The 26,628-nt window shown below is 42.5% G+C and overlaps 1 protein-coding gene across 2 annotated transcripts in view; it reads right to left on the minus strand.

Annotated features, from left to right (window-relative positions):
• The window catches only part of grm6a (glutamate receptor, metabotropic 6a), a 38,361-nt gene extending 11,959 nt beyond the window's left edge, over positions 1-26,402 (minus strand). The window contains exons 1-7 of one of the 2 annotated variants that reach the window (XM_014134589.2): positions 25,904-26,402; positions 19,395-20,006; positions 6,314-6,530; positions 5,898-6,033; positions 4,387-4,541; positions 3,943-4,083; positions 3,613-3,813 (exon numbers count right to left, since the gene is read on the minus strand). In XM_014134589.2, coding sequence (XP_013990064.1) covers positions 3,613-3,813; positions 3,943-4,083; positions 4,387-4,541; positions 5,898-6,033; positions 6,314-6,530; positions 19,395-19,958 — 1,414 coding nt within the window. In that variant the 5' untranslated portion in view covers positions 19,959-20,006; positions 25,904-26,402. Of the gene's footprint in view, positions 1-3,612; positions 3,814-3,942; positions 4,084-4,386; positions 4,542-5,897; positions 6,034-6,313; positions 6,531-19,394; positions 20,010-25,903 lie in introns of both variants that reach the window. The other variant, XM_014134588.2, reaches the window with a different exon arrangement.
• Between the last annotated feature and the right edge of the window lie 226 nt (positions 26,403-26,628).

Below are 26,628 nucleotides of genomic sequence, written 5' to 3' on the forward strand. Positions count from 1 at the left end.
AATACCACACAGAGACACATTTCCTTTCATTTTCTAAACAAGGACAAAATAAAAACAGATGGATTTTGAATTGCATAAAGGACAATCACTGATTTTGGTAAATCAAAGGACAGAAAATTAAAAAACGTGATTGTCAAATACAATTGTTAAATTAGCCAAGGTCTTTTATCTTCAATGGATGAGCAGCTGTTTCATTTGCATTAGTTAGCTGAACTGTACAGCACCCTCTGACCGTTAGTTACTGAACTGTACAGCACCCTCTGACCGTTAGTTAGCTGAACTGTACAGCACCCTCTGACCGTTAGTTACTGAACTGTACAGCACCCTCTGACCGTTAGTTAGCTGAACTGTACAGCACCCTCTGACCGTTAGTTACTGAACTGTACAGCGCCCTCTGACCGTTAGTTAGCTGAACTGTACAGCACCCTCTGACCGTTAGTTAGCTGAACTGTACAGCACCCTCTGACCGTTAGTTAGCTGAACTGTACAGCACCCTCTGACTATTAGCTAGCTGAACTGTACAGCACCCTCTGACTATTAGTTAGCTGAACTGTACAGCACCCTCTGACCATTAGTTAGCTGAACTGTACAGCTCCCTCTGACCGTTAGTTACTGAACTGTACAGCACCCTCTGACCGTTAGTTAGCTGAACTGTACAGTACCCTCTGACCGTTAGTTAGCTGAACTGTACAGCACCCTCTGACCGTTAGTTACTGAACTGTACAGCGCCCTCTGACCGTTAGTTAGCTGAACTGTACAGCACCCTCTGACCGTTAGTTAGCTGAACTGTACAGCACCCTCTGACTATTAGTTAGCTGAACTGTACAGCGACATTTCACCGTTAGTTAGCTCAACTGTACAGCACCCTCGGACCGTTAGTTAGCTGAACTGTACAGCACCCTCTTACTGTTAGTTAGCTGAACTGTACAGCACCCTCTGACTATTAGTTAGCTGAACTGTACAGCGCCCTCTGACCGTTAGTTAGCTGAACTGTACAGCACCCTCTGACCGTTAGTTACTGAACTGTACAGCACCCTCTGACCGTTAGTTACTGAACTGTACAGCACCCTCTGACCGTTAGTTAGCTGAACTGTACAGCACCCTCTGACCGTTAGTTAGCTGAACTGTACAGCACCCTCTGACCGTTAGTTAGCTGAACTGTACAGCACCCTCTGACCGTTAGTTAGCTGAACTGTTCAGCACCCTCTGACCGTTAGCTGAAATGTACAGCACCCTCTGACCGTTAGTTAGCTGAACTGTACAGCACCCTCTGACTATTAGTTAGCTGAACTGTACAGCACCCTCTGACTATTAGTTAGCTGAACTGTACAGCACCCTCTGACCGTTAGTTAGCTGAACTGTACAGCACCCTCTGACCGTTAGTTAGCTGAACTGTACAGCACCCTCTGACCATTAGTTAGCTGAACTGTTCAGCACCCTCTGACTGTTAGCTACTGAAATGTACAGCACCCTCTGACCGTTAGTTAGCTGAACTGTACAGCACCCTCTGACTATTAGTTAGCTGAACTGTACAGCACCCTCTGACTATTAGTTAGCTGAACTGTACAGCACCCTCTGACCATTAGTTAGCTGAACTGTACAGCACCCTCTGACCGTTAGTTAGCTGAACTGTACAGCGACATTTGACCGTTAGTTAGCTGAACTGTACAGCGCCCTCTGACCATTAGTTAGCTGAACTGTACAGTGCCCTCTTACTGTTAGTTTGCTGAACTGTACAGCACCCTCTGGCCGTTAGTTAGCTGAACTGTACAGCACCCTCTGACCATTAGTTAGCTGAACTGTACAGCACCCTCTGACCATTAGTTAGCTGAACTGTACAGCACCCTCTGACCGTTAGTTAGCTGAACTGTACAGCACCCCCTTACTGTTAGTTAGCTGAACTGTACAGCACCCTCTGACTATTAGTTAGCTGAACTGTACAGCGCCCTCTGACCGTTAGTTAGCTGAACTGTACAGCACCCTCTGACCGTTAGTTACTGAACTGTACAGCACCCTCTGACCGTTAGTTACTGAACTGTACAGCACCCTCTGACCGTTAGTTAGCTGAACTGTACAGCACCCTCTGACCATAAGTTAGCTGAACTGTACAGCACCCTCTGACCGTTAGTTAGCTGAACTGTACAGCACCCTCTGACCATTAGTTAGCTGAACTGTTCAGCACCCTCTGACTGTTAGCTACTGAAATGTACAGCACCCTCTGACCGTTAGTTAGCTGAACTGTACAGCACCCTCTGACTATTAGTTAGCTGAACTGTACAGCACCCTCTGACTATTAGTTAGCTGAACTGTACAGCACCCTCTGACCATTAGTTAGCTGAACTGTACAGCACCCTCTGACCGTTAGTTAGCTGAACTGTACAGCGACATTTGACCGTTAGTTAGCTGAACTGTACAGCGCCCTCTGACCATTAGTTAGCTGAACTGTACAGTGCCCTCTTACTGTTAGTTTGCTGAACTGTACAGCACCCTCTGGCCGTTAGTTAGCTGAACTGTACAGCACCCTCTGACCATTAGTTAGCTGAACTGTACAGCACCCTCTGACCATTAGTTAGCTGAACTGTACAGCGCCCTCTGACCATTAGTTAGCTGAACTGTACAGCACCCTCTGACCGTTAGTTAGCTGAACTGTACAGCACCCTCTGACCGTTAGTTAGCTGAACTGTACAGCACCCTCTGACCGTTAGTTAGCTGAACTGTACAGCACCCTCTGACCGTTAGTTAGCTGAACTGTACAGCACCCTCTGACCGTTAGTTAGCTGAACTGTACAGCACCCTCTGACCGTTAGTTACTGAACTGTACAGCACCCTCTGACAGTTAGTTAGCTGAACTGTACAGCACCCTCTGACCGTTAGTTAGCTGAACTGTACAGCACCCTCTGACCGTTAGTTAGCTGAACTGTACAGCGCCCTCTGACCGTTAGTTAGCTGAACTGTACAGCACCCTCTGACCGTTAGTTAGCTGAACTGTACAGCGCCCTCTGACCGTTAGTTAGCTGAACTGTACAGCACCCTCTGACCATTTGCGAACGAACCATTTTCAGTAAATACAGATGCGGTTCTCCTCTTCCTTAAAGATAAAGGAAGCCTCATTTGAAATGCCTGCACGGAAATAAGGACTTTGCAGGTTCTCTGCAGTAATGCATATTGCTTGTTCGGTAGGTCCCTTTAGGCATTCCCTTCACAGAGTGTTTTCAGATGACAGAGACACTGGCACAGAGGGGAAGTCTAAATGGGAATGCTTTTCATAGAAAGCTTCCGTCCCACCAAAGCAACACAGGACAAAAATGGTCTGTTATGAGATGAGAAGCCCAGGGAGGGACAGCGGGGAGGAGAAGGGGATTTTGTGCCTGGACAATGGTGGTGGGATTGGGGACTGACAGTGGCTTAAAGAGATGTATTCTCAGAACCACAGCACAGCACGCTAGCATGGAGGAGAAGGATGGCCACAGTGTATCACCATCAGACAACTCTACCAGTCAGCCAGCCAGCCAGCCAGCTCTTCCTGAGTAGATGCAGTAGTTAGCTGAGCTAAATCCCTCACAAGTTCAAAATAAACATCTACTGTGTCAGTAATGCACAATAATAACCCACCGTTAAAGTTCACAGAACGAATGTAGTTGAGCAGCAACCTGCCCTCCACGGGATCCATCTTGTCACAGACACCCATGGCGCCGGGGCACAGGTCCAGGTGCATGCTGTGTAAGGCATGGGCCATGGCGTAGACCGCATCGATTACAAACTGCACCTTCCCCTCCTGCTCATAGGCAGTGTCACGATTTATCCTCTCCTCTCCTGTCACATGGAGAGAGAGAGAGTGGGGAGGGGTAGAGAGCGAGAGAAAGATACACTATTGCCAGTGTCCTCCTATCACTACAAAATAGAGTAACCAACGTTGATGTTTAATCAGTGCTAGGTTCTGACCTGTACACTTTTTCTTTTCGCTGTCTATTTTGATGCCTGGCCTTGTCAGTTTACACCTGAAATCGTCCTCCCAGAACTCAGCGAACCAAATGTTTCTACGGTTGTTCTCTAATGATCTGGAGGTGAAGTACTGGTCGAAGCCTAAGCCATGGAAACAAAACATCCAGTCAGAGGATTAGTGAAGTGGCAAACAGTGGCATCTTATCCCAGTGATCAACCACCATGGCAATGATACATAGGCATTGTTGGTTTGGGATGTAGGTTTGTTGGATTGTAATGTAGGGTTGTTGAAATGTGATGTATGGTTTTTGGATTGGGATGTAGGTTTGTTGGCTTGGGATGTAGGATTGTTGGCTTGGGATGTAGGATTGTTGAATTTGGATGTAGGGTTGCTGGATTGGGATGTAAGGTGGTTGAATTGGAATGTAGGGTTGTTGGGGACACCTTCAATAGAGGCTCTCTTGGGTAGAATGGTGACAGCTCCTTCAGCCACGTCCTCCTGGTCTAGAATAGGGGAGCTCTTGGCACCCCAGCTGTCAGAACCTACAAACAGGAAGTGACCCGTGAGGTTGGCCCTCTTCGCTGCCTCCAGAACCCGTCTACACACACACACAAGGGAGGAAATGGAGTGGGTTAAACTCTAGCGTAGGGCACATTAGCCTAGACTACAGCAATCAGAGACAGGCTTTCCTGTTTTTCACATTCAAATTTCATACAAGACGTATGCCAAAGGTACTTTGTGTGTTAGAATAATAAGCAACCAAGTCTCTGAGGTGAGAATAGTGGAGGAGGCTTAATATTATCGTACAGAAGGAAATGAAATATATTCACACAAATCTTTAGGCAATTTACATAATGCCACCTGACAACTCCATATTCCATATGGTGTGCTGATATACGTTTAACAACTGGCATGCAGACATGACTGCATCTAGGCAAGTAGATGGAATCAATCAGATGGATTGGCTGCCAACACACCATATAGAGATGTCAGACCACAACATATACTGTAGTATACACACACACACACACACACACACACACACACACACACACACACACACACACACACACACACACACACACACACACACAGGACAAGTGGCGCAATTAGATAAATTAGATAAAACATGTGACCTACATGTGACCTGCATGTGACTTACAGTATCATGCAATCTGAATGAAATAGGTAGGTCTTGTGTTAAAAACGTTCCACATGGAAATCCTACAGAAACATGGTTGGAAAAGAGACTAACATGAGTGCTTTCCAAGAGAGTCTGATTCTGTTCTACTGTACGTGGCAAGAGCAGAGCAGCAGCAAAAAGACATGAGTCATTGAGTACATTAACTCATGCAATTGTGTCCTTGTAAAACCATAGTAATTTAAAAGAAAGGGACGACTGATCCCGTATGACACCTATTCCATAATATTTTAATCTCCTTTTTCTGGTTCAATGGTAACCTACAATTTACCTTATATTTAAATCAGATAATACAATCTACGTTTCTATTCATGTGTCACGCGACAGGACAGTGGTCGTTTTTCATCCTTGAAGATGTATGGTTCAATTTGAACACACAAGGGTACTACACATATTTTCACATTAAGTTCATCTCCTTTTCCACCCAAGCTTGAATCAACTGAACCCATAGTTTGGATCAGTTCAGGCATGAAACAGACATGTCTCTCACTCAATCAATGCAGATTCCATTTGAGCTCCGCAGACATTTAATCCTCAAGTACCACATAGATGAATTCACTAGGGGGCCAGTTGGGTTTTCCTTTTTTTTAATCCCCCTCCTTAAATACCTAATAGAACACTTCTAGACAGTATTCCATTCATACTTTTGAGCCTCATTCATATGGAGACTGCATTCTAATTACAGTGAACCATCACTGAAGAGAGGAGAATCTAACATGCAGTTCTCTACGGCGTAACTTCTCTATCACTTACTTGATGTCATCCTCATTTGCAAAGATGATGACCCCCCGGGCATTGGAAGTTTCCATTAGCCTTTTAATGATCTTGTCAAACTCTCCCGGCTTGGGCTCCCGTGGGATCTTAAGAGACTGTGCGATACACAGACCTCCTTCAGAGAGAGAGAAGACATGGACATTGGTGTTGATACTGAACAAATAAAAATGAAATATGAATGAGAATAAAACATGACGGCTACCAGCAATAATCCATATTTGTGCTCTCAAAGATCTCATTATTAATTGATGATGGCCACAGGAAGAACGTGTTGAGACTTCAGAATGGCTGTTTTCAGCTACAGCGGCCAATACATGTATTATGATGGACAGCTGATTAACGTAACAGATTATAAATTGTACTAGGAAGAGAGGAGATGAGCTTGTTGACTGTACCTGCCTCTCTCGAGATCTGCTGGAAGGAATCCACTCCGCTCTCCCCGTAGCTTCCCTCTGATGCCAGTGTAGACACATAGTTCCAGCCCATTGCCTTGACTATGTCCACCATAGCCTGGGCCTGGTACGAGTCAGGAGGGACCACACGCGAGAAGAAGTCGTAGCGGTTATTGTCACTCAACTCTGGGGCTGTGGAGGCATAGCTGATCTGGGGAATCTGAACAGAGAACATGGTAAACCAGTAAACTTTCTCTTTATAATTCATCTGTACAGCTGTTCATCTACACAGCCAATAAAAGCACGTTTTATCTGCGTCAACTCTTTTTATGTGCCCTGAGGTTCAAATGTCTAATTAGATATACATGTATGCAGTATATACAGTATATCTGGAAGGCATTTCCCGGTTTTATTGCAAACATACGACAGTCCCAAGCCAATGCTTTATATTAGGATATCAACCTGATCGAACGGTGGCTGTCAATGCATAAACTGACTCTGTGCTTATTTCCCAAGGCTCTCTGCTTGTATAATGGTCTTAATGTCATGGTCACTCATTCCAGTGTTGTCTAGGCATTTCAAAATAATTTTTTTTCATAGTAAGGTTTAGACAGATACAGAGGGATGTAAATAGAAAAGGAGAGAAAACATTGGACCGATTATCTGGTTTGGATTAGAGGGGTTTTTAGTATAATTAAGTTAAGCACAGAGGGAGAGAGACAGAGATCAAGAGGCAGTGGTGTTGTTTCTCAGCTTTACACCACACAATACATTTAATACTGACCATGTGCCGCTTAGCCTGCATTCAAAGTCTGACCATGTGCCGCTTAGCCTGCATTCAAAGTCTGACCATGTGCCGCTTAGCCTGCATTCAAAGTCTGACCATGTGCCGCTTAGCCTGCATTCAAAGTCTCAACTCATTCTACACATTTACACACAATATGTGTGTGTGCCATGCCCTATCCGAATCAAAGTAAATAAATATTAGCACTAGGAGAAATGCAAGTGTATTTTGTTTAACAATTAAAGGCTATGTTGGTAAGAACCAATCATATTAATTAATTAATTCCTTAATGATTTCACATGGGATCAGCCCAGCCCATGGATAAATACTGGCGGACTAACCAGACAGAGAATTTAATTCTCGTTTAGCTGAGGGGACCCCAATCCAAATCCAATATTTTAATCACCATAATGGTTTCTATCTCTATCATACTGTTGTTGCTTCGTGACTGTGAAAGCAGACTATCTGTATCTACACGGAACAAAAATATAAACGCAACATGTTAAGTGTTGGTCCCATGTTTCATGAGCTGAAAAAAATTATCTCCGAAATTGTCCATACACACAAAAAGCTTTTTCTCTCTCAAATGTATATCCCTGTTAGTGAGCATTTCTCCATGTCACCCATTGAGCAGGTTTGGGATACTCTGGATCGACGTGTACGACAGCGTCTTCCAGTTCCCACCAATATCCAGAAACTTCACACAGCCATTGAAGAGGAGTGAGACAACATTCCATAGGCCACAAACAACAGCCTGATCAACTAAAATGAGATGTGTCACGCAGTATGAGGCAAATGGTGGTCACACCGGATACTGACTGGTTTTCTGATCCCACGCCGCTACATTTTTTTAAGGTCTCTGTGACCAACAGATGCATATCTGTATTCTCAGTCATGTGGAATCCATAGATTAGGGCCTAATACATTTATTTCAATTGACTGATTTCCTTATATGAACTGTAACAGTAAAATATTAGAAATTGTTGCATATTGCATTTATATTTTGGCTCAGTATATATATCTACAGTACAATGTCTGTCTGTCTGTCTGTTTGTCTGTCTGTCTGTGTATAGTATCTATCAATCTCTCTCTGTCTGTCTGTCCCCCATCTGTCTGTCTGTCTGTCCCCCGTCTGTCTGTCCGTCCGTCCGTCTGTTTGTCTGTCTGTCCCCTGTCTGTCCGTCGTCTGTTTGTCTGTCTGTCCCCTGTCTGTATGTCTGTCCCCTGTCTGTCTGTCCCGTCTGTCTGTCTGTCCCGTCTGTCTGTCTGTCCCGTCTGTCTGTCTGTCCGTCTGTCTGTCTGTCTGTCTGTCTGTCTGTCTGTCTGTCTGTCTGTCTGTCTGTCTGTCTGTCTGTCTGTCTGTCTGTCTGTCTGTCTGTCTGTCTGTCTGTCTGTCTGTGAGACAGTTAAATGAACAAAACAAAGTATTATCATGAGGAAAATAATGTTATGATAATCATTTACACTGAACAACCTATTACAGCTTCAGCAGACAACTCAAATAGTCCCCTATGTGCAGACTACAGACACTGGTTATGCTCTCAGACGGCCCTGAAAGAACTTCATTGGACTCTATGTAAACTGGAAACCACATATCCTGAGGCTACATTTATTGTAGCCGGGGATTTTAACAAGGCTAATCTGAAAACAAGGCTCCCCAAATTCTATCAGCATATCGATTGTGCTACCAGGGCGGCAAAACCCTAGACCACTGTTATTCTAACTTCCGCAACGAATATAAGGCCCTCCCCGCCCTCCCTTCGGAAAAGCTGACCACAACTCCATTTTGTTGCTCCCAGCCTATAGACAGAAACTAAAACAGGAAGCACTCGCGCTCAGGTCTGTTTAACACTGGTCCGACCAATCGGATTCCACGCTTCAAGATTGCTTCGATCACGTGGACTGGGATATGTTCCGCATTGCGGTGAACAACAACATTGATGAATACGCTGATTCGGTGTGCGAGTTTATTAACAAGTGCATCGGTGATGTTGTACCCACAGCGTCTATTAAAACATTCCCCAACCAGAAACTGTGGATTGATGGCAGCATTCGCGCAAATCTGAATGCGCGAACCACTGCTTTTAATCAGGGCAAGGTGACCGGAAACATGACCGAATACAAACAGTGTAGCTATTCCCTCCGCAAGGCAATCAAACAAGCTAAGCGTCAGTACAGAGACAAAGTGGAGTCGCAATTCAACGGCTCAGACACGAGAGGTATGTGGCAGGGTCTACAGTCAATCACGGACTACAAAAGAAAAACCAGCCCCGTCGCGGATCACGATGCCTTGCTCTCAGACGGACTAAACAACTTTTTTGCTCGCTTTGAATACAACACAGTGCCACTGACACGGCCCGCTACCAAAACCTGCGGGCTCTCCTTCACTGTAGCCAACGTGAGTAAAACATTTAAACGTGTTAACCCTTTTGCATGCGCAGACCAGCTGGCTGGTGTGTTTACAGACATATTCAATCAATCCTTATCTCAGTCTGCTGTCCCCACATGCTTCAAGAGGGCCACCATTGTTCCTGTTCCCAAGAAAGCTAAGGTAACTGAGCTAAATGACTACCGCCCTGTAGCACTCACTTCCATCATCATGAAGTGCTTTGAGAGACTAGTCAAGGACCATATCACCTCCACCCTACCTGACACCCTAGACCCACTCCAATTTGCTTGCCACACCAATAGGTCCACAGACGACGCAATCGCCATCACACTGCACACTGCCCTAACCCATCTGGACAAGAGGAATACCTATGTAAGAATGCTGTTCATCGATTACAGCTCAGCATTTCACACCATAGTACCCTCCAAACTCGTCATTAAGCTCGAGACCCTGGATCTCAACCCCGCCCTGTGGTGAGGGTAGGTAACAACATCTCCACCCCGCTGATCCCGCTGATCATCAAGTTTGCAGACGACACTACAGTGGTAGGCTTGATTACCAACAACGACGAGACGGCCTACAGGGAGGAGGTGAGGGCCCTCGGAGTGTGGTGTCAGGAAAATAACCTCACACTCAATGTCAATAAAACAAAGGAGATGATCATGGACTTCAGGAAACAGCAGAGGGAGCAGCCCGCTATCTACATTGATGGGACTGTAGTGGAGAGGGTGGAGAGTTTTAAGTTCCTCGGTGTACACATCACGGACAAACTGAAATGGTCCACCCACACAGACAGCGTGGTGAAGAAGGCGCAGCAGTGCCTCTTCAACCTCAGGAGGCTGAAGAAATTCGGCTTGACACCAAAAACACTCACAAACTTTTACAGATGCACAATCGAGAGCATCCTGTCGGGCTGTATCACCGCCTGGTACGGCAGCTGTTCCGCCCACAACCGTAAGGCTCTCCAGAGGGTAGTGAGGTCTGCACAACGCATCACCGGGGGCAACCTACTTGCCCTCCAGGACACCTACACCACCCGATGTCACAGGAAGGCCAAAAAGATCATCAAGGACAACAACCACCCGAGCCACTGCCTGTTCACCCCGCTATCATCCAGAAGGCGAGGTCAGTACAGGTGCATCAAAGCGAGGACCGAGAGACTGAAAAACAGCTTCTATCTCAAAGCCATCAGACTGTTAAACAGCCATCACTAACATTGAGTGGCTGCTGCCTACATACTGACTCAACTCCAGCCACTTCAATAATGGAAAAATTGATGTAATCAATTTATCAATAGCCACTTTATATAATGTTTACATACCCTACATTACTCATCTCATATGTATATACTGTACTCTTACCATCTACTGCATCTTGCCTATGCCGTTCGGCCATCACTCATTTATATATTTTTATGTACATATTCGTATTCATTCCTTTACACTTGTGTGTATAAGGTAGTTGGTGTGGAATTGTTAGGGTATATTACTTGTTAGATATTACTGCATGGTCGGAACTAGAAGCACAAGCATTTCGCTACACTCGCATTAACATCTGCTAACCATGTGTATGTGACAAATAAATTTGATTTGATTTGATTCACTAGAAAGAACATCATTATTAAGTCGTGATACAATTTTCTGAGAGAAGTATCACAATATTTAGCTTTTTACCATTTCGTTCTGCAGAAAATATCAGGACTGAATAGAATAGACAGGACCTTAGCACAGAATGGGCTGGATTACGGTAATCAGTGTTATAAAACAATGTTAGTGACCCTACATTATGAGGTAATTTCACAGTAGGGATAAACAGCTCCTACTGGGCACAGCTGGATCTCACTGTTCTGTCTGTATCTGGGTCTGTCTGGGGAAATGAGTCTATTCCCTTTTTACCTGCTGGCATCGGCTTTCACCTAGGGGCAGTGAAGCAGTAGACATGTCGACCCTGATGTCCAACCCTCTACACAACCCTCCCCTCCATCAACATTTGACATCTAGCTGGAATTAAATTGCTCTCTGGATATTCAATAGTTGGGTTTTTCTGAACTATCTGAAGATAAAATCCAGCTGCTCATGATTTTTACATTGGAATAAAGCTCTATTTAAGGAAGAGGAACCGAGTCAGAAGTCATGTATGATTTAGTGTTTTTTCTCTGAGGAAGAGGTTGAGTGGCCCAAAGCGTGAGGAGTCACCACAGACGGGGGAAAGTCTTCTGTAGACTACCTTTCTACTCAAACCACCACCCTGGAGACCGGCCAACTGGGCCAGCCCTGATAGACAACGGCACTATTCCTAAACACACTGAACAGGTATGCATAAGAGCATCTGAACTCCCGAGACCGACTCCTGCATGGGTATTGCGTGACATTTGTTCATGGTTATGCACTCAAAGACACTGCTCGGCATATTGATCATCCTGAAGGAAATGCTACTGTTTATTGAAGAGAAGAGTGAGCCATTGTACAGTGAAGACAAAACACAACTTGATTGCAGCAAGGGTTGCACATTTTGGGGAATATTCAGAGGTGGAAACCTTCTGTGGGAATTAACAGGAATATATGGAAATTAACGGACATATATGCAAATTAATATGAACACCATTTAAATGTAGATGTTTTTTGCAATGAATATATTTACCAAATCATATTTACACCTGTGTTCTCAGTTTGTCCGTTACCAGTTCGTCTTGTTTGTCAAGTCAACCAGCGTTTTTGTTCTCAGCTGATGCTTTTCCCAGTCTCTCCATTTTACTCGCCCTTCTGGTTTTGACCCTTGCCTGTCCTGACTCTGAGCCCGCCTGCCTGACCGCTCTGCCTGCCCCTGACCCTGAGCCTGCCTGACCGCTCTGCCTGCCCCTGACCCTGCTTGCCGATCTGTACCTTTGCCCCACCTCTGGATTGTTGAACTCTGCCTACCCTGACCCTGCCTACCGTCCGGTACCATTGCCCCACCTCTGTTTTACTGACCCCCGTGGCATTTTCCTGTAAAGATTAGAAATAAAATCAGTAAAAAAACAAGAAATATAATTCCATGTTGAGATAAATAGTTAAGCAGTTAGATTAAACACGTGATTTTGTAAGATAAATATTTTAAAATGAAACATATATGGAAACAGGTGAATTAACACTCCTCGGTTTGCAGGCTCAAGCAAGCTAAAACCCAGATGGTAGCAAAAACTAACTAGCAGAATTTTTTTTAACAAGTTATAAATGATCTAAACACACTTTGCAGTAGGCTACTATTTACTAGTTAACAAAAAATAATGTATGTCATATAAAACATATTCACCCCACCCAGTACTGTAATCAAAACTTACCATAAAGCATGTAGTCCTTGGCTCAGACAGTGTAGTAGTGGGGGCTCAATAGCATCTCATTAGTGTGCAAGATCTTGAGAATCAGCTGTACATGTGATGGAAGAGTACACTGTACATGTGATGGAAGAATGCACTGCGCATGCAGAGGTTTGCAATTCCATTGAATTGGGGATAGTTTAACCAAAATATGCCACAAGACCTAGAATTGCCTTATCCCACAAAAAAAGGTTCACTGTTATAAGCTAACTTTAAAAAATAAATTTAAGCAAAATTCCCCAAATTCCAGGGCTTAACTTCCCATGGAAAATTTCCGGGAAAATGCTGGAAATTTATCGGAAAGTTTCTGACCCTTTGCAACCGTAATTGCAGCACTTATAACCATAAATTAAGCTTATTTGCTGCACTTCGTTGGCCTTCTGAATCTGTTTAACATGTTAAACCTTATCCCAAGTAGCGATGGCTTACTCTCCACAATATCTTCACTCGTCACGGGCCATTTATAGTTGAGTAAATTGCACAGTTAAAACGCTTCCCACAGTTCTTCCTAATTTGCTTAATACCCTAAATGTATTTTCTCTATCAAACATTTGCTATGGTTGGTTAGAGAAGTGTATCCTGGAGCTGAACGTTTTTCTTCTCATTTTTTGCCTCTTCTCTTCCCTGCTAGTGCTCTATATATAGCCAGGGGTCTGAGCGGTGGCCAGGGGCTTATTGTCCCGGAAGGCTTGCCTAATTCTCTGGCTAACAGCTGCATTGTATGTTATCTGGTTTCTCAGCTACTGTTAAATGGCTTATTGTGAAGGAAGTGTCATTAAGAATGTGTGACAAGCAGTCAGTGAGTAGATGCCCAGGCACTGGAGTTCTGTTAACTCACGAGGAGTGGGGAATTAGAACTGGCCATTTACTGGAGGCAAATAAAGAAAGGATCAGATACTTATAGAGGGGGCTACTTTTCACTAAAAGATCCTGTGATAAGTTCTAGACAAAGACATTATGAACTGTATGTAGAGGCAGGCATACATAATGTCGAGTAGACGTCAGTGATGGATACATGTTCAGTTCAGGTAAAGAAACTGTAAATCATTTTATTTTAGAGTTGCTTCTATCTAATACATTCTGAGGCGAACCAACATATTTATATATATATAAAAAGGTTACAAAAATCAGTCTGAGGCAAAAAGCAGGCTCCAGAAGGACTATTAGCATGGCCATGCCACAGCGCTGAATGCTAAAAAATTGAGTACCTAAAGATGTTCCTTGAACCAAAATGCAATGTCTCTTCATTAAATAAACATACACTGCGTTCAAAAGCACATCTCCACATCTCCAGAAGAGTCCACGGCGTAGCATTCTGCAATTATGCGGCTGGCAGGTCGCTGAAGTGCTGTAGCCTCTGTTTGAGTGGAATTGACAGCGCTGTTCGGTCTTTTTTGTCACTTCATGACCTGTTTGTAATCAAAATAAGTGCGGATGACAGTGATTATGCGTGTGGCTGTCTGCCTCTCTTTAGCTGGCTCTTTGATAGATTAGAGACAGGGGACTGAGACAGTGCATCTGAGGACCATGGCCATACATTGCTGTAGGTACAGTGTGTGAATGTGTCTCTTGTTTTGAGCGAGGAAGAACATTGGCAGCTAGGGCCACTCAGACAGTCACTGAACTGACATAGGGCTGAGTGACAATAGCCTCACCAATCACAAAACACAATATCCCATCCTGACATGTTTGATTGTTAAGAGGATTTACTGGAGCAAAAAACTGCTCGAGGATAGACAGGCAGACAGGGCTAATGCTCAATTTACTGTGCTGTGCTGACAATTTGGACGTAACTTAACACCACTCAAATCTGACTTAAATCTTCCACAACTAATTTAAACTAGCCCTGTTTTTTTTATCAAAAGTACCTCTATCTTAATATAAATAATAATTACATCATTATTTGCCTACCTTTTAACAGCAATTCAGACAAAGCTCCCACTGGGCAAAAACTGGTTGAATCAATAGTGTTTCCACTTAATTTCAACCCCAAAAATCTGTGATGACAATGAATCAAGGTGGAAAACTGCTTGGATTGGCAAAAAGTCATTAACATAAGGGCATTTCATATATTTTTCAACCATATATTTACCTAAATCCAATGACTTGGTGACATTTGTTGTTGTTTTCACATTGAATTCACGTTAGTTGACAACAACCAAATGTAAATCCAAACTAGACACACAAAACTAGACACAACTGGCATCTGTGTCCAGTACTTTAAAAAATGGCTGCAACTTCAAATAAACTCAAAAACAATAGATCATAGTAAACCTTTGTTTGCCCCCCACTGAACAATGCTCAGGCCTAAATCATAACAAGTTGTGTGGTTCAATGGTTTTCATCTCTCCAATGCAAAATGTGCTTTTAATGAAGGTGCACAGGCGGCGTTGAGCAGTGTTCCTCTTTTGTCCTCGTATCGTCTGAATGTGGAAGGTTTAATTAGTGTTTTGTCTTCAGACAGCTGTCCCACTGCATGCCCATTGCCCAGTGCCTCTTTACAAATGTATTTTCTATTTGAAGGGATTGCTTCCTTTCATAACGAAAACAATCTACAGCGTATTTGTCAGTTGAGTGTGAGTTGATATTTCGCACCATGTAGAATACAGTTCTTGGCTGAATAGATGGATTAGGCTAACAGAAGCCAGTGGCCTTTTAGAGCTTAAATAGCAATGTTGTTGTTTCACTGTGCGTTTGTTTTTGCTTTGAAATTGATACCCAACAGAAAGCAAGTCAGGAAAGGCCACTGAGAGAATGGAAAAAAAACATACACCATTGGAAAATAGCTTGTCTAACAAAACATTTGAAAAAGGAAATGGGCTTTGCCGACATATGATGGATGTACAGTTGAAGTCGGAAGTTTACATACACCTTAGCCAAATACATTTAAACTCAGTTTTTCACAATTCCTGACATTTAATCCTAGTAAAAATTCCCTGTCTTAGGTCAGTCAGGATCACCACTTTATTTTAAGAATGTGAAACATCAGAATAATAGTAGAGAGAGTTTTATTTATTTCATCACATTCCCAGTGGGTCAGAAGTTTACATACACTCAATTAGTATTTGGTAGCATTGCCTTTAAAATGTTTAACTTGGGTCAAACGTTTCAGGTAGCCTTCCACAAGCTTTCCACAATAAGTTGGGTGAATGTTGGCCCATTCCTCCTGACAGAGCTGGTGTAACTGAGTCAGGTTTGAAGGACTCCTTGCTCGCACACGCTTTTTCAGTTCTGCCCACACATTTTCTATGGGATTGAGGTCAGGGCTTTGTGATGGCCACTCCAATACCTTGACTTCGTTGTCCTTAAGCCATTTTGCCACAACTTTGGAAGTATGCTTGGGGTCATTGTCCATTTGGAAGACCCATTTGCGACCAAGCTTTAACTTCCTGACTGATGTCTTGAGATGTTGCTTCAATATATCCACATAATTTTCCTACCTCATGATGCCATCTATTTTCTGAAGTGCACCAGTCCCTCCTGCAGTAAAGCACCCCCACAACATTATGCTGCCACCCCCGTGCTTCACGGTTGGGATGGTGTTCTTCAGCTTGCAAGCATCCCCCTTTTTCCTCCAAACATAACGATGGTCATTATGGCCAAACAGTTCTATTTTTGTTTCATCAGACCAGAGGACATTTCTCCAAAAAGTACGATCTTTGTCACCATGTGCAATGGAAAACTGTAGTCTGGCTTTTTCATGGCGGTTTTGGAGCAGTGGCTTCTTCCTTGCTGAGCAGCCTTTCAGGTTATGTCGATATAGGACTCGTTTTACTGTGGATATAGATACTTTTGTACCTGTTTCCTCCAGCATCTTCACAAGGTCCTTTACTGTTGTTTTGGGATTGATTTGCACTTTTCACACCAAAGTACGTTCATCTCTAGGAGACAGAACACGTCTCCTTCCTGAGCGGTATGACGGCTGCATGGTCCCATGGTGTTTATACTTGTGTACTATTGTTTGGACAGATGAACGTGGGCCCTTCAGGCATTTGGAAATTGCTCCCAAGGATGAACCAGACTTGTGGAGGTCTACAATTGGAGGTCTTGGCTGATTTCTTTTGATTTTCCCATGTTGTCAAACAAAGAGGCACTGAGTTTGAAGGTAGGCCTTGAAATACATCCACAGGTACACCTCCTATTGACTCAAATGATGTCAATTAGCCTATCAGAAGCTTCTAAGGCCATGACATAATTTTCTGGAATTTTCCAAGCTGTTTAAAGGCACAGTCAACTTAGTGTATGTAAACTTCTGACACACTGGAATTGGGATACAGTGAATTATAAGTTAAATAATCTGTCTGTAAACAATTGTTGGAAAAATGACTTGTGTCATCCACAAGGTAGATGTCCTAACCGACTTGCCAAAACTATAGTTTGTTAACAAGAAATTTGTGGAGTGGTTGAAATACGAGTTTTAATGACTCCAACCTAAGTGTATGTAAACTTCCAACTTCAACTGTATTACTATGCAGTCGGACAAATAGGTGTCGTACAATCAGTTTCCCTCTTCATAGATTCAAAGCACATAAACACGAACAAGGATCCCTAACAATGCTGTTCCGTTTCACAATTCACTTTCTTACATAAGACCCATGTAGGATGGGATTTTATTTTCATGGAGGGCCAAGAAGAAGAGGGAAATACTCAGTAAGCTTACAGTATGGTGCAAATCTGACAATTAGTTACAGAGATTCCACATTTTCTGTTCTCTGGCACACTATCTAAACAGAGTAAAGAGCTCTTGAGCCTGACTGCCAACAAGGCCCAACGAAGCGGAGGAGACATGATAGAGCATGCATTGCAAACCATACTGAGGTACACTGTCATTAATACTACTGTACAACAACACCTATTGACCTGAAGACTCTTGTTTAACAAACCTTTTGCAGTGATCGGTTTGCCGTTTTTCTCTGATTTTGCATTCCATTTGTTCAGCTTTTTAGACGATCACATCTCCATATGCCTTCTGACTTCAGATGAAAAGCCCAGGTCTGGCAGCAGCAACAGAGAGGTTGTTCTGTCTTCTGTTTACCTGGGGCTTTTGACTTCCCCTCCAATACATTTACATGTTCCATCTCACGCATGATTTGTGTCGTTATTCTTTGCCGTAATAAAGCATAATCCATTGACTGCATTACCTTACGCTACAAAGGACACATTTTGAGCTTTAATCATATATTCATTAATTCAGTTTACCCATACATATTCATAATTTTAATGTTCGCTAAATGTCAGTGTGAACACAAGGTTGTTTTGTTCCCTAATCAGAGCCATACCTTTTATTCTGTTTCATAGTGTATTGTATACTACAGACCCCGGTTTCATAGTGTATTGTATACTACAGACCCTGGTTTCATAGTGTAGTGTATACTACAGACCCCGGTTTCATGGTGTATTGTATACTACAGACCCTGGTTTCATGGTGTATTGTATACTACAGACCCTGGTTTCATGGTGTATTGTATACTACAGACCCTGGTTTCATGGTGTATTGTATACTACAGACCCCGGTTTCATGGTGTATTGTATACTACAGACCCTGGTTTCATAGTGTAGTGTATACTACAGACCCTGGTTTCATGGTGTATTGTATACTACAGACCCTGGTTTCATAGTGTAGTGTATACTACAGACCCTGGACCTAATGAGTTACCATGGTGATAACTGTATCATTCTGATTATGGCAGAAGCATACCATTACATTTGACATTATAGTCAATAAACAGACGCTCTTATCCAGAGCCTTGTACAGTTACTGCGTTCATCTTAAGATAGCTAGGTGGGACAACCACATATCACAGTCATGGTAAGTACATTTTTCCTTAATAAAGTAGTTATCAGCAAAGTCAGAGCTAGTAAGGGGGAAAAAAGTCAAGTGTGAGTGTTAGTTCACAAAAGGCTTTATTTTACATTTTTACTACCAATCTTATGGTACAGTCTGTAGCCTAATAAAACATATGACCACAGATCATATCTGACCAATTCACTAGAAAGTAGATGATTGAGTCCCATAATGAATTAAACTCAGTATATTTCCATTCCATTCACAATTAAATTTGTGAGTAGATTATTGGCCTTCATAACTTTTCCCTTCACACCAAATGTGATGAAGTAGAGATAAAGTAGAAAAACTGTCATGGAAAGTTTGTTGTTACTCAACTCCTACCCAAACTCTATCCAGCAGGCTCAATCCAGCCCAGAGAATACAATACCGGAACCTTTAGGCTGATCAAAGCCATAAACATGATTAGCTCCACTGTCTAAATCCTTATTGTCAATTAACTGTAGCTCTAAGTCAGCTGAATGGATTGTCCCAGAGCAGCCCCATGTGACTGCCCCCTCTCAGAGGGGATTGTGGGAGAGCGATGGCATTCCACAGCCACAGCGCCAGGGTCACCCTGACCCCGTGTATCGCCAAGAACAGCCATACACATTGTCTAACATGATAACACACTGGTCCAACATCAAAACACTGTAACAAATGACTTACAACCACAAACAAACTGGCCAATGGCAACTCCCACCACGTATAGGACATTCACATTGATCTCACCTCAAATAGACGCAGCACGTTGGCAACCATGATGGACACAGAGCTGGCTGAGGCCCCGATCACCCCTATTACACGCTCAGGCTTGCGGATGATGGGCGGCTCTCCGTTGGAGCAGCGTATGTCCGAGGTATCCTTCTGGATGAGGGCCTGGACGAAGGTGAGCGACTGTTCCAGGGCGTAGGTGTCTCTAGAGCAGGTGTCCAGGATCCTGGCCCCCAGAGTGATGTTGGGGAGTAGCTCAGGGTCACTGTTGATCTGGTCCAGGGCGTAGAGCATGGCCTCCATGCGGTGAATGCCTTTCTCCTTCTTGATCTCCCCACAGGGCAGGCCATGAGGCCCCCTGGCGTGGATGGGGAACAGGCCTCCAAGGGTGATGTCTCCAGGGATCTTGATGGAGTGGGGATGGAAGTGCTGATGGGAGGCCCAGGACCCAGGGCTCATCCCCACACACAGCATCCATAGGAGGCGAGGCCACGTGGTGGAATGACAGCCACCCCATCCAAACGGCCAAACCATGCCATACTGGCGGTGGTAGTGTAGAGATGGTGGGGATTTAGATGTCATGATGCTATGACTTTATTGGCACGAGTCTTTACCCTCTACTTGAAGCACCTGCTAACAGATAAGATAAGGAGAAGGGAGTAATTGGGAGGCCTTGATTCAAGGCTTTACATTTCCAAGAGAGCATGAATCATCAGATTTATACCTTATTTCTTATGAGAGTACAAAAAACGGTTACATTTTCCATTCAGTCAATTGCTCAGGGCACACTCCTGTTGCAAAATTGTACAGTAATCCCCTCACTCTATAGGAATGAAATGTGGAATGAGATGATACAGTATGTAGCTTGTTTTCATTGCAGAAAGTGGATTTGACTGGTTCTTAAACTCTTAGAAAAAAAGGTTCCAAAAGGGTTATTTGGCTGTTCCCATTGAATAACCCCTTTTGGTTCCAGTTAGAACCATTTTGGGTTCCATGTAGAACCCTCTGTGGAAAGGGTTCTACATGGAACCCAAAACAGTTTATACTTGGAACAAAAAGGGTTCTACGTGGAACCAACAAAGGTTCTACCTGGAACTAACAAGGGTTCTTCAAAGGGTTCTCCTATTGGACAGCTGAAGAACCCTTTTAGGTTCTAGATAACACCTTTTTTTTTCTAAGTGTAGCGATGGTGTGACTGTGACCATCTGTGGCCCAATAGGGTTAAAGCTTTTTATAGAGATCACAGAAGTTGGGGCATCAGAATGGATGCACGATTGACAGCATTGACTCATAGACTGCATTGCTGCATAAGCCAAGGCATTTGTACACAAGTGGATGGTCAACTGATCATAAAAGGTTGCTTACATGGAGGCAAACTCTTATACATGTAGGCCTACTATATGTACTGTTACGTTCCCCAGGAAGACACCAACAATTGTCACTCAAACAGAAGGCGGAACTAACAATGAGTCACTGACAACAAGCAAAACAAAACAGGTGTGGTTTTAGGAGAGGTTCTGAAAGACACTCATGGGGGTGTCCTCTGAAAGTTGATCAGCAACAACAAGTAGAACCTAAAAGACCCACCATGAGACCCATTCACTTGCTCAAGAAGAGGCAAACTAAAGAAAAACACAACAAACCAAAAAGCGGAGCTAAATCAAAACAGGAAAGATTAGATAAAGTATTGTTTTTCTAGAACTCAAATAGGGAGAGTCAGTTAAACATGTTAACCCTCCACATCTCTCAAGACCACTGGAGCACTGGGCCAGCCACTCTTAAATAGCATCTGGTCCAGTACAGGTGAAACAACTTCCCACTTACGAGATGGCAACCAGCACAGGTGTAACACATACTAACTAACGAGGTGACACCAATCGGTGCCCCCCCATGTCAAATCAAATCTAACCTAATCTAATTTTATTTATCACATGCGCAGGTATAGACCTTACAATGAAAATGTTAGCTTACAAGCCCTTAACCAACAATGCAGTTTTAAGAAAAATACCTAAAAAAAAATTAAGAAAATAAGTGCTATGGTGATAACGTCCAACCTCAAAATATAAATGGAAAAAAACCAAGCCTGTATAAGTAGGAACAGAAGTATATGTCCCTAAATTGCAATTATGTGTGATTACATGGAAATTGAGTGATAAAGCTGCCCGTCTTACATATACAATTCATTGCTGCTTTGTAATGCAGGGGTTCCTTGTAAAAGATACATTAGTCTCAATGGGACTATCCCCTGCTTAAATAAAGGTTAAAAATGGCCCTTATCTACAATATGTGATATTTCAGTAACTTTGCATTTCTGGGAAAATTAGCACTACTGACACTTTCCACTGCCAGATTGGTGAAATCATAACGGATGCCTAAAGGGTTCTCTGCCACGGCTTCTACTCTGAGTGGCTGATAACAAGCCAAGATCAGACTTACTATCAAATAGGCTTGAAATATGTCACCCCAATTATCTATGTGTAATGAAAAGGCCTTTACTTGAAGCATGACTTTTCTCTAACTCGTTGATTAAATTGCTGGCTCGAGCTGACAACTTTCCTTAGTCAAATTCAAAATGTGTACCCTAATTACGTTTTAAAGCAGGCTCTTCATTACATAATTTGATTTGGAGCATGCTGTAAAATGGCAGTGGTGCAACTTTGGATGTTAAACACGAGAGACAAGCACTCTCTGGGTTACACTCCAGTAGATCATGGAAATGTCATTCTGATGGTTATAAACACCACTTAAACCTGTGAGCCTAATGGTCAGTATCAATAACATATAGAAACACTCTTGTGTTGCTCTAATTACAGTGTAAATGAGAGAGCTCTAATTACAGTGTAAATGGGAGAGCTCTAATTACAGTGTAAATGAGAGAGCTCTAATTACAGTGTAAATGGGAGAGCTCTAATTACAGTGTAAATGAGAGAGCTCTAATTACAGTGTAAATGAGAGAGCTCTAATTACAGTGTAAATGAGAGAGCTCTAATTACAGTGTAAATGGGAGAGCTCTAATTACAGTGTAAATGAGAGAGCTCTAATTACAGTGTAAATGGGAGAGCTCTAATTACAGTGTAAATGAGAGAGCTCTAATTACAGTGTAAATGAGAGAGCTCTAATTACAGTGTAAATGGGAGAGCTCTAATTACAGTGTAAATGAGAGAGCTCTAATTACAGTGTAAATGAGAGTGCGTCTTGTCAGAGTTATAATGCCTACATTTTATAGTGTCAGGATTGCAGGCAGGCAGGGAGTTTCCTGTTCAAACCAACAATGTTGTTAATTAACGGTCTATTTCAGGTCAACCATCATAAATGTGCAGAATTGACAGCAGTAGGCTCAAGCCCAGCAGGCAAAACTGATTGCAATGACATGACGCTGACATTTTTTGTGATGTCAGGGTATATACTGATGGAAGAAAGTCATTTTTGGCGACCAGAAAAAGACGTAACTACCTGGTTGTAATCTGCTTACCTGTTATCATCTCAACCAGATTTCAACCAAACGTGACGTCATTATGACGTCTGATGCAAAAAATGTCCTCCTGCCGGGAGCTGCTGTGTGTTTGTGACCTGTGATGTAACTTTTCAAAGAGAGTGTAACTGTTGTTTTGCACTAGAAAGAAAATCATGATTCAAATGCTGCTCATGACATCCACAGGCAGCACTGACTCATCAGTCAAACAAGTAAACAAGTAGTCTGAATGTATCTGAATGCATGATTACACCAAGGTTAAACTAATTATCAAGTTTGGTCTGACTACAACCACCGCTTGCTATATTTGAATCTACTTCTATCATTTGTTGATGTTTACTTTAATCTTCCCTACGTTTGGATTATCCTCATCCCTAAACTATTTTGGGAATATTTCATTGAAATATGTCAACAGACACACTGAGGATGATCCTACGTTGACACACATGTATGAGTGAGTTTCTCACTGGCTTCAAATGATGGACAGTCACCTCCACAGATGAACAAAGGCATTATAGTTCTAGACAGACTAGTTCCAGAAATAATCATCCTATATTCTCATCCTATAAAACAACGCCTCTGGATATGGGACGCTGCTGTTGTCTGATCATGGGTTGTGATGTGCTCTCATCAATGCTTGTCCAGGAGGGAAAAAGGGTCCCAAACCTGGAAATCTGAAGATTACTGAACATAAAAGTGTCCGAGTGAGGAATAGAATACACCAGCACTCACAAACACCATGGTGGTTGGTTATTGAATGGCTACTGGCATGCGCGCCAATAGCCATTTGGAACACGGCAGTAGTAGTAGTGTGGTCCATTAACCAATGGCCCCAAGAGGGCTGATAATGTTTCATTCTTTCAAAATCGCCTCCTGTAATTCACATGGTACACACCAGGGACCAAAGCTGATACTAAATCAAACTGATCAATAGTCAGGTTCATCTCATCTCCAAATACTTACTATTTGTGTTAGTATTATTATTTTTTTACTGTTTTACTACATTTGAATACTTAATGGTCATTTTTTTCATCATATAGTAACAACATAAGTACACACCTAATGGCCTAATCAAGACCAGGTTCGAGTCCCAGTCCGGCTACCCCCACAGTTTGCTGCGTTTGCTGTCAGCAGTGGGATCAACATTTCGGTGATGCATAAATGAGAGACCACCTATTCATCACCAAAATTGAGCGTGATGCAAAAATAGGCAACGTGCGCATCAATTAGCTTGCTCGGTGCTGCAGGAGGGAGATTTTTGTGTGAGTGCATGTGTGGCTGTTTTATGAACATCTGAGAATATTTGGTCAATGAAACATTTGTGGTTGGTCTCTGGGAATGTACACAGTTAGGAAGGGAGACTTTTTTTGAGTGAAGTTGCAGCAAATACGTTGAATGTGCAACTAATGAGCATGAAGAGCCCCACAAGTTTGATGAAATTACCTTATATCTTTCAGTCTAATACGGCTATTTGCTTACTTTTGTAGCTCTTCGTTAGACTCGCACTTTTTGTAAATAGTTAACTGTCCTCTCCAAGTTTAGCTAGAATTTAGCCATAAAGGATTTGACAAATGTGATTGGTTGACGATATGCCATTGGCCTACGTCTCTTCTTGCACTGCACAGAATATCAGATCTTAACAACGATTGAAGAAGTGTTTAACATCACCAGCACCACATCCTTGATATAATATCTTGTCATAAGCACAACTTGACTGCAAAAGAGACAGGTTGGAATGTCAATTCTCATCAAATGAATAGGAAGTCTGACTGAAATATGGGACAAATCAACCTTTTTTTGTAAATTACTGGTGTTTTAATGTGGTGATAAAATTTGGGACTTGATTGTTTGGTTGCAGGTAGCAGGACAAAGGGCCAAAATGCGTGACTATCCCGCACAAACATGTGATCACCCTACTTTGGATAGCCTGTCTCCAGGATTAGTTAGGAACCGTCAATAAATTTCACAATGTAAATGAGCCAATATTTCCATGTTGCACACTTTTTAGTTTTCTCATTAAATTATTTTAATATTTGTATATGTATTTCTACAATTTATAGTTGGTTTGAGGTTTTTAAGTCATTGAAATTTGGAGCTATTGGAATTTTAACATATTGTCCCATGTACATTGTGCAATTTACAGATGGTCCCTAACTAGCCCCATAGGGATATCCAAAGTCAACCCAAATTTACAACTGGCATTAATATTGGGTCACCTGCAGCTGCCCCCCTGAATTGATGACAACTTGTGTGCTGCTAGCTGTGGCCAGGATGGAAACAAACCCAACTTTAATTTACATTGTGATGCAGTCATGACCACAAGTCTCACAAAGCTCCGTTTTGGAGGAGACTGACTTTATGACCAAAATTCTTTGTAGTCAATTTTGACATTAAAATAAATGTTTATAACTCATACCGATGCCACACAGGTTGTATTCTAAATGAGAAATTGTTTTAGGGGCAGTTTCGCTTAAATGGCTGGAAGAAGTATAGTGTAGTTTAGGCTATCATGAATCCAGAACCATTGCAAATACGCGCCAACGCAGTGCGTGAGAGATGAGGTCCAGTTCCATACAGATGAATGGACAGACAGAGGGTCGAGGTAAACCTCGTCACACTTTTCGGTTTAAATAAGAAAACTGCTAACTGGCAAACTAAAACAACAATGTGTGAGCAAGTATGAAACGCGAATTGAAGAACTTTGCGCATCGTCACAACGCAAGCCCACGCGCCAAATTTCAGCTGTGTACCCATGTAATTAATTGGAGCAGTTTAACATGCAACCATTTGTAAGCTAGAACTTTTGGTGTATTATTGCAAAATCAACATATTTTTATTGTACCGTTCGTTATAATTACAGTTAGGCTACTGTGGCGGATGCTGATAGAAAATGTGACTGACAGCAGAAAATCACCATCACATAATTACATCTCACTCCTAAAAAAGCTGGACAGTGACCTACTATAATATTTAGCATAGTTATAACATTTACACGATTAAACATACAATATTTGCACGATGTTTACATAAAACAGTGAGATGTGCAATCACTTACCTGGAAATTCCATCTTGATGTTTCTTGAACTTGCTCCTAAAAATACGCAGTCATTGAAACATTCCAAAACGCAGATCAGCCTCAACAAAATATTTCACATTTTCACACTCTCCGAAAGCAATTTGCTGTTGTCATCGAGTAAACTATATCAAACATTTTGCAAAAAACAAAAATCAAGAACGACACTTGCTTGTGACGAATAGCTCTGAAAAAGATGTGTCATTACTTGGATTAAAGTCTTTATAACTTGCTTTCGAGGCTTTTGGAATTGCATCACACTAAATTGTGCAGTATTCCCCACAACCGTGACGCTTCAAATCACTATCAAATCTCTTAAAAGGCTGGTCTCTCTCTTTCGCTCTTTCTTTCTTTCTTTCTCTCTCTCTCTCTCGCTCTTTCTTTCTTTCTCTCGCTCTATCTATTTCTCTCTCTCCCAGCTACACACTAATGGTTGCATATGTGGATTAAATGTTTGTGTGTCAAATATGATTATATGACATCAGACTGCTCATACTGGTCATCTCAAGGCTTCCCTTTACTTGGCCTTTACTGGTGCATCACCATTACATCACCATGACAGTGAAACATGGGCGTAGCATCTGGAAGCCATTAGAAGTATGATATACTGTACCTGAGAGGAGATTTATTTGAGGTTATATGTGGTTATTAAGGCAAACCTAACTCCTTTTTGGGTGACAAATAAGGGACACATCGAAATTTACAGG

The sequence above is a fragment of the Salmo salar genome, chromosome ssa13 (genome assembly GCF_905237065.1).
Source record: "Salmo salar chromosome ssa13, Ssal_v3.1, whole genome shotgun sequence".
Lineage (NCBI taxonomy): Eukaryota > Metazoa > Chordata > Actinopteri > Salmoniformes > Salmonidae > Salmo > Salmo salar.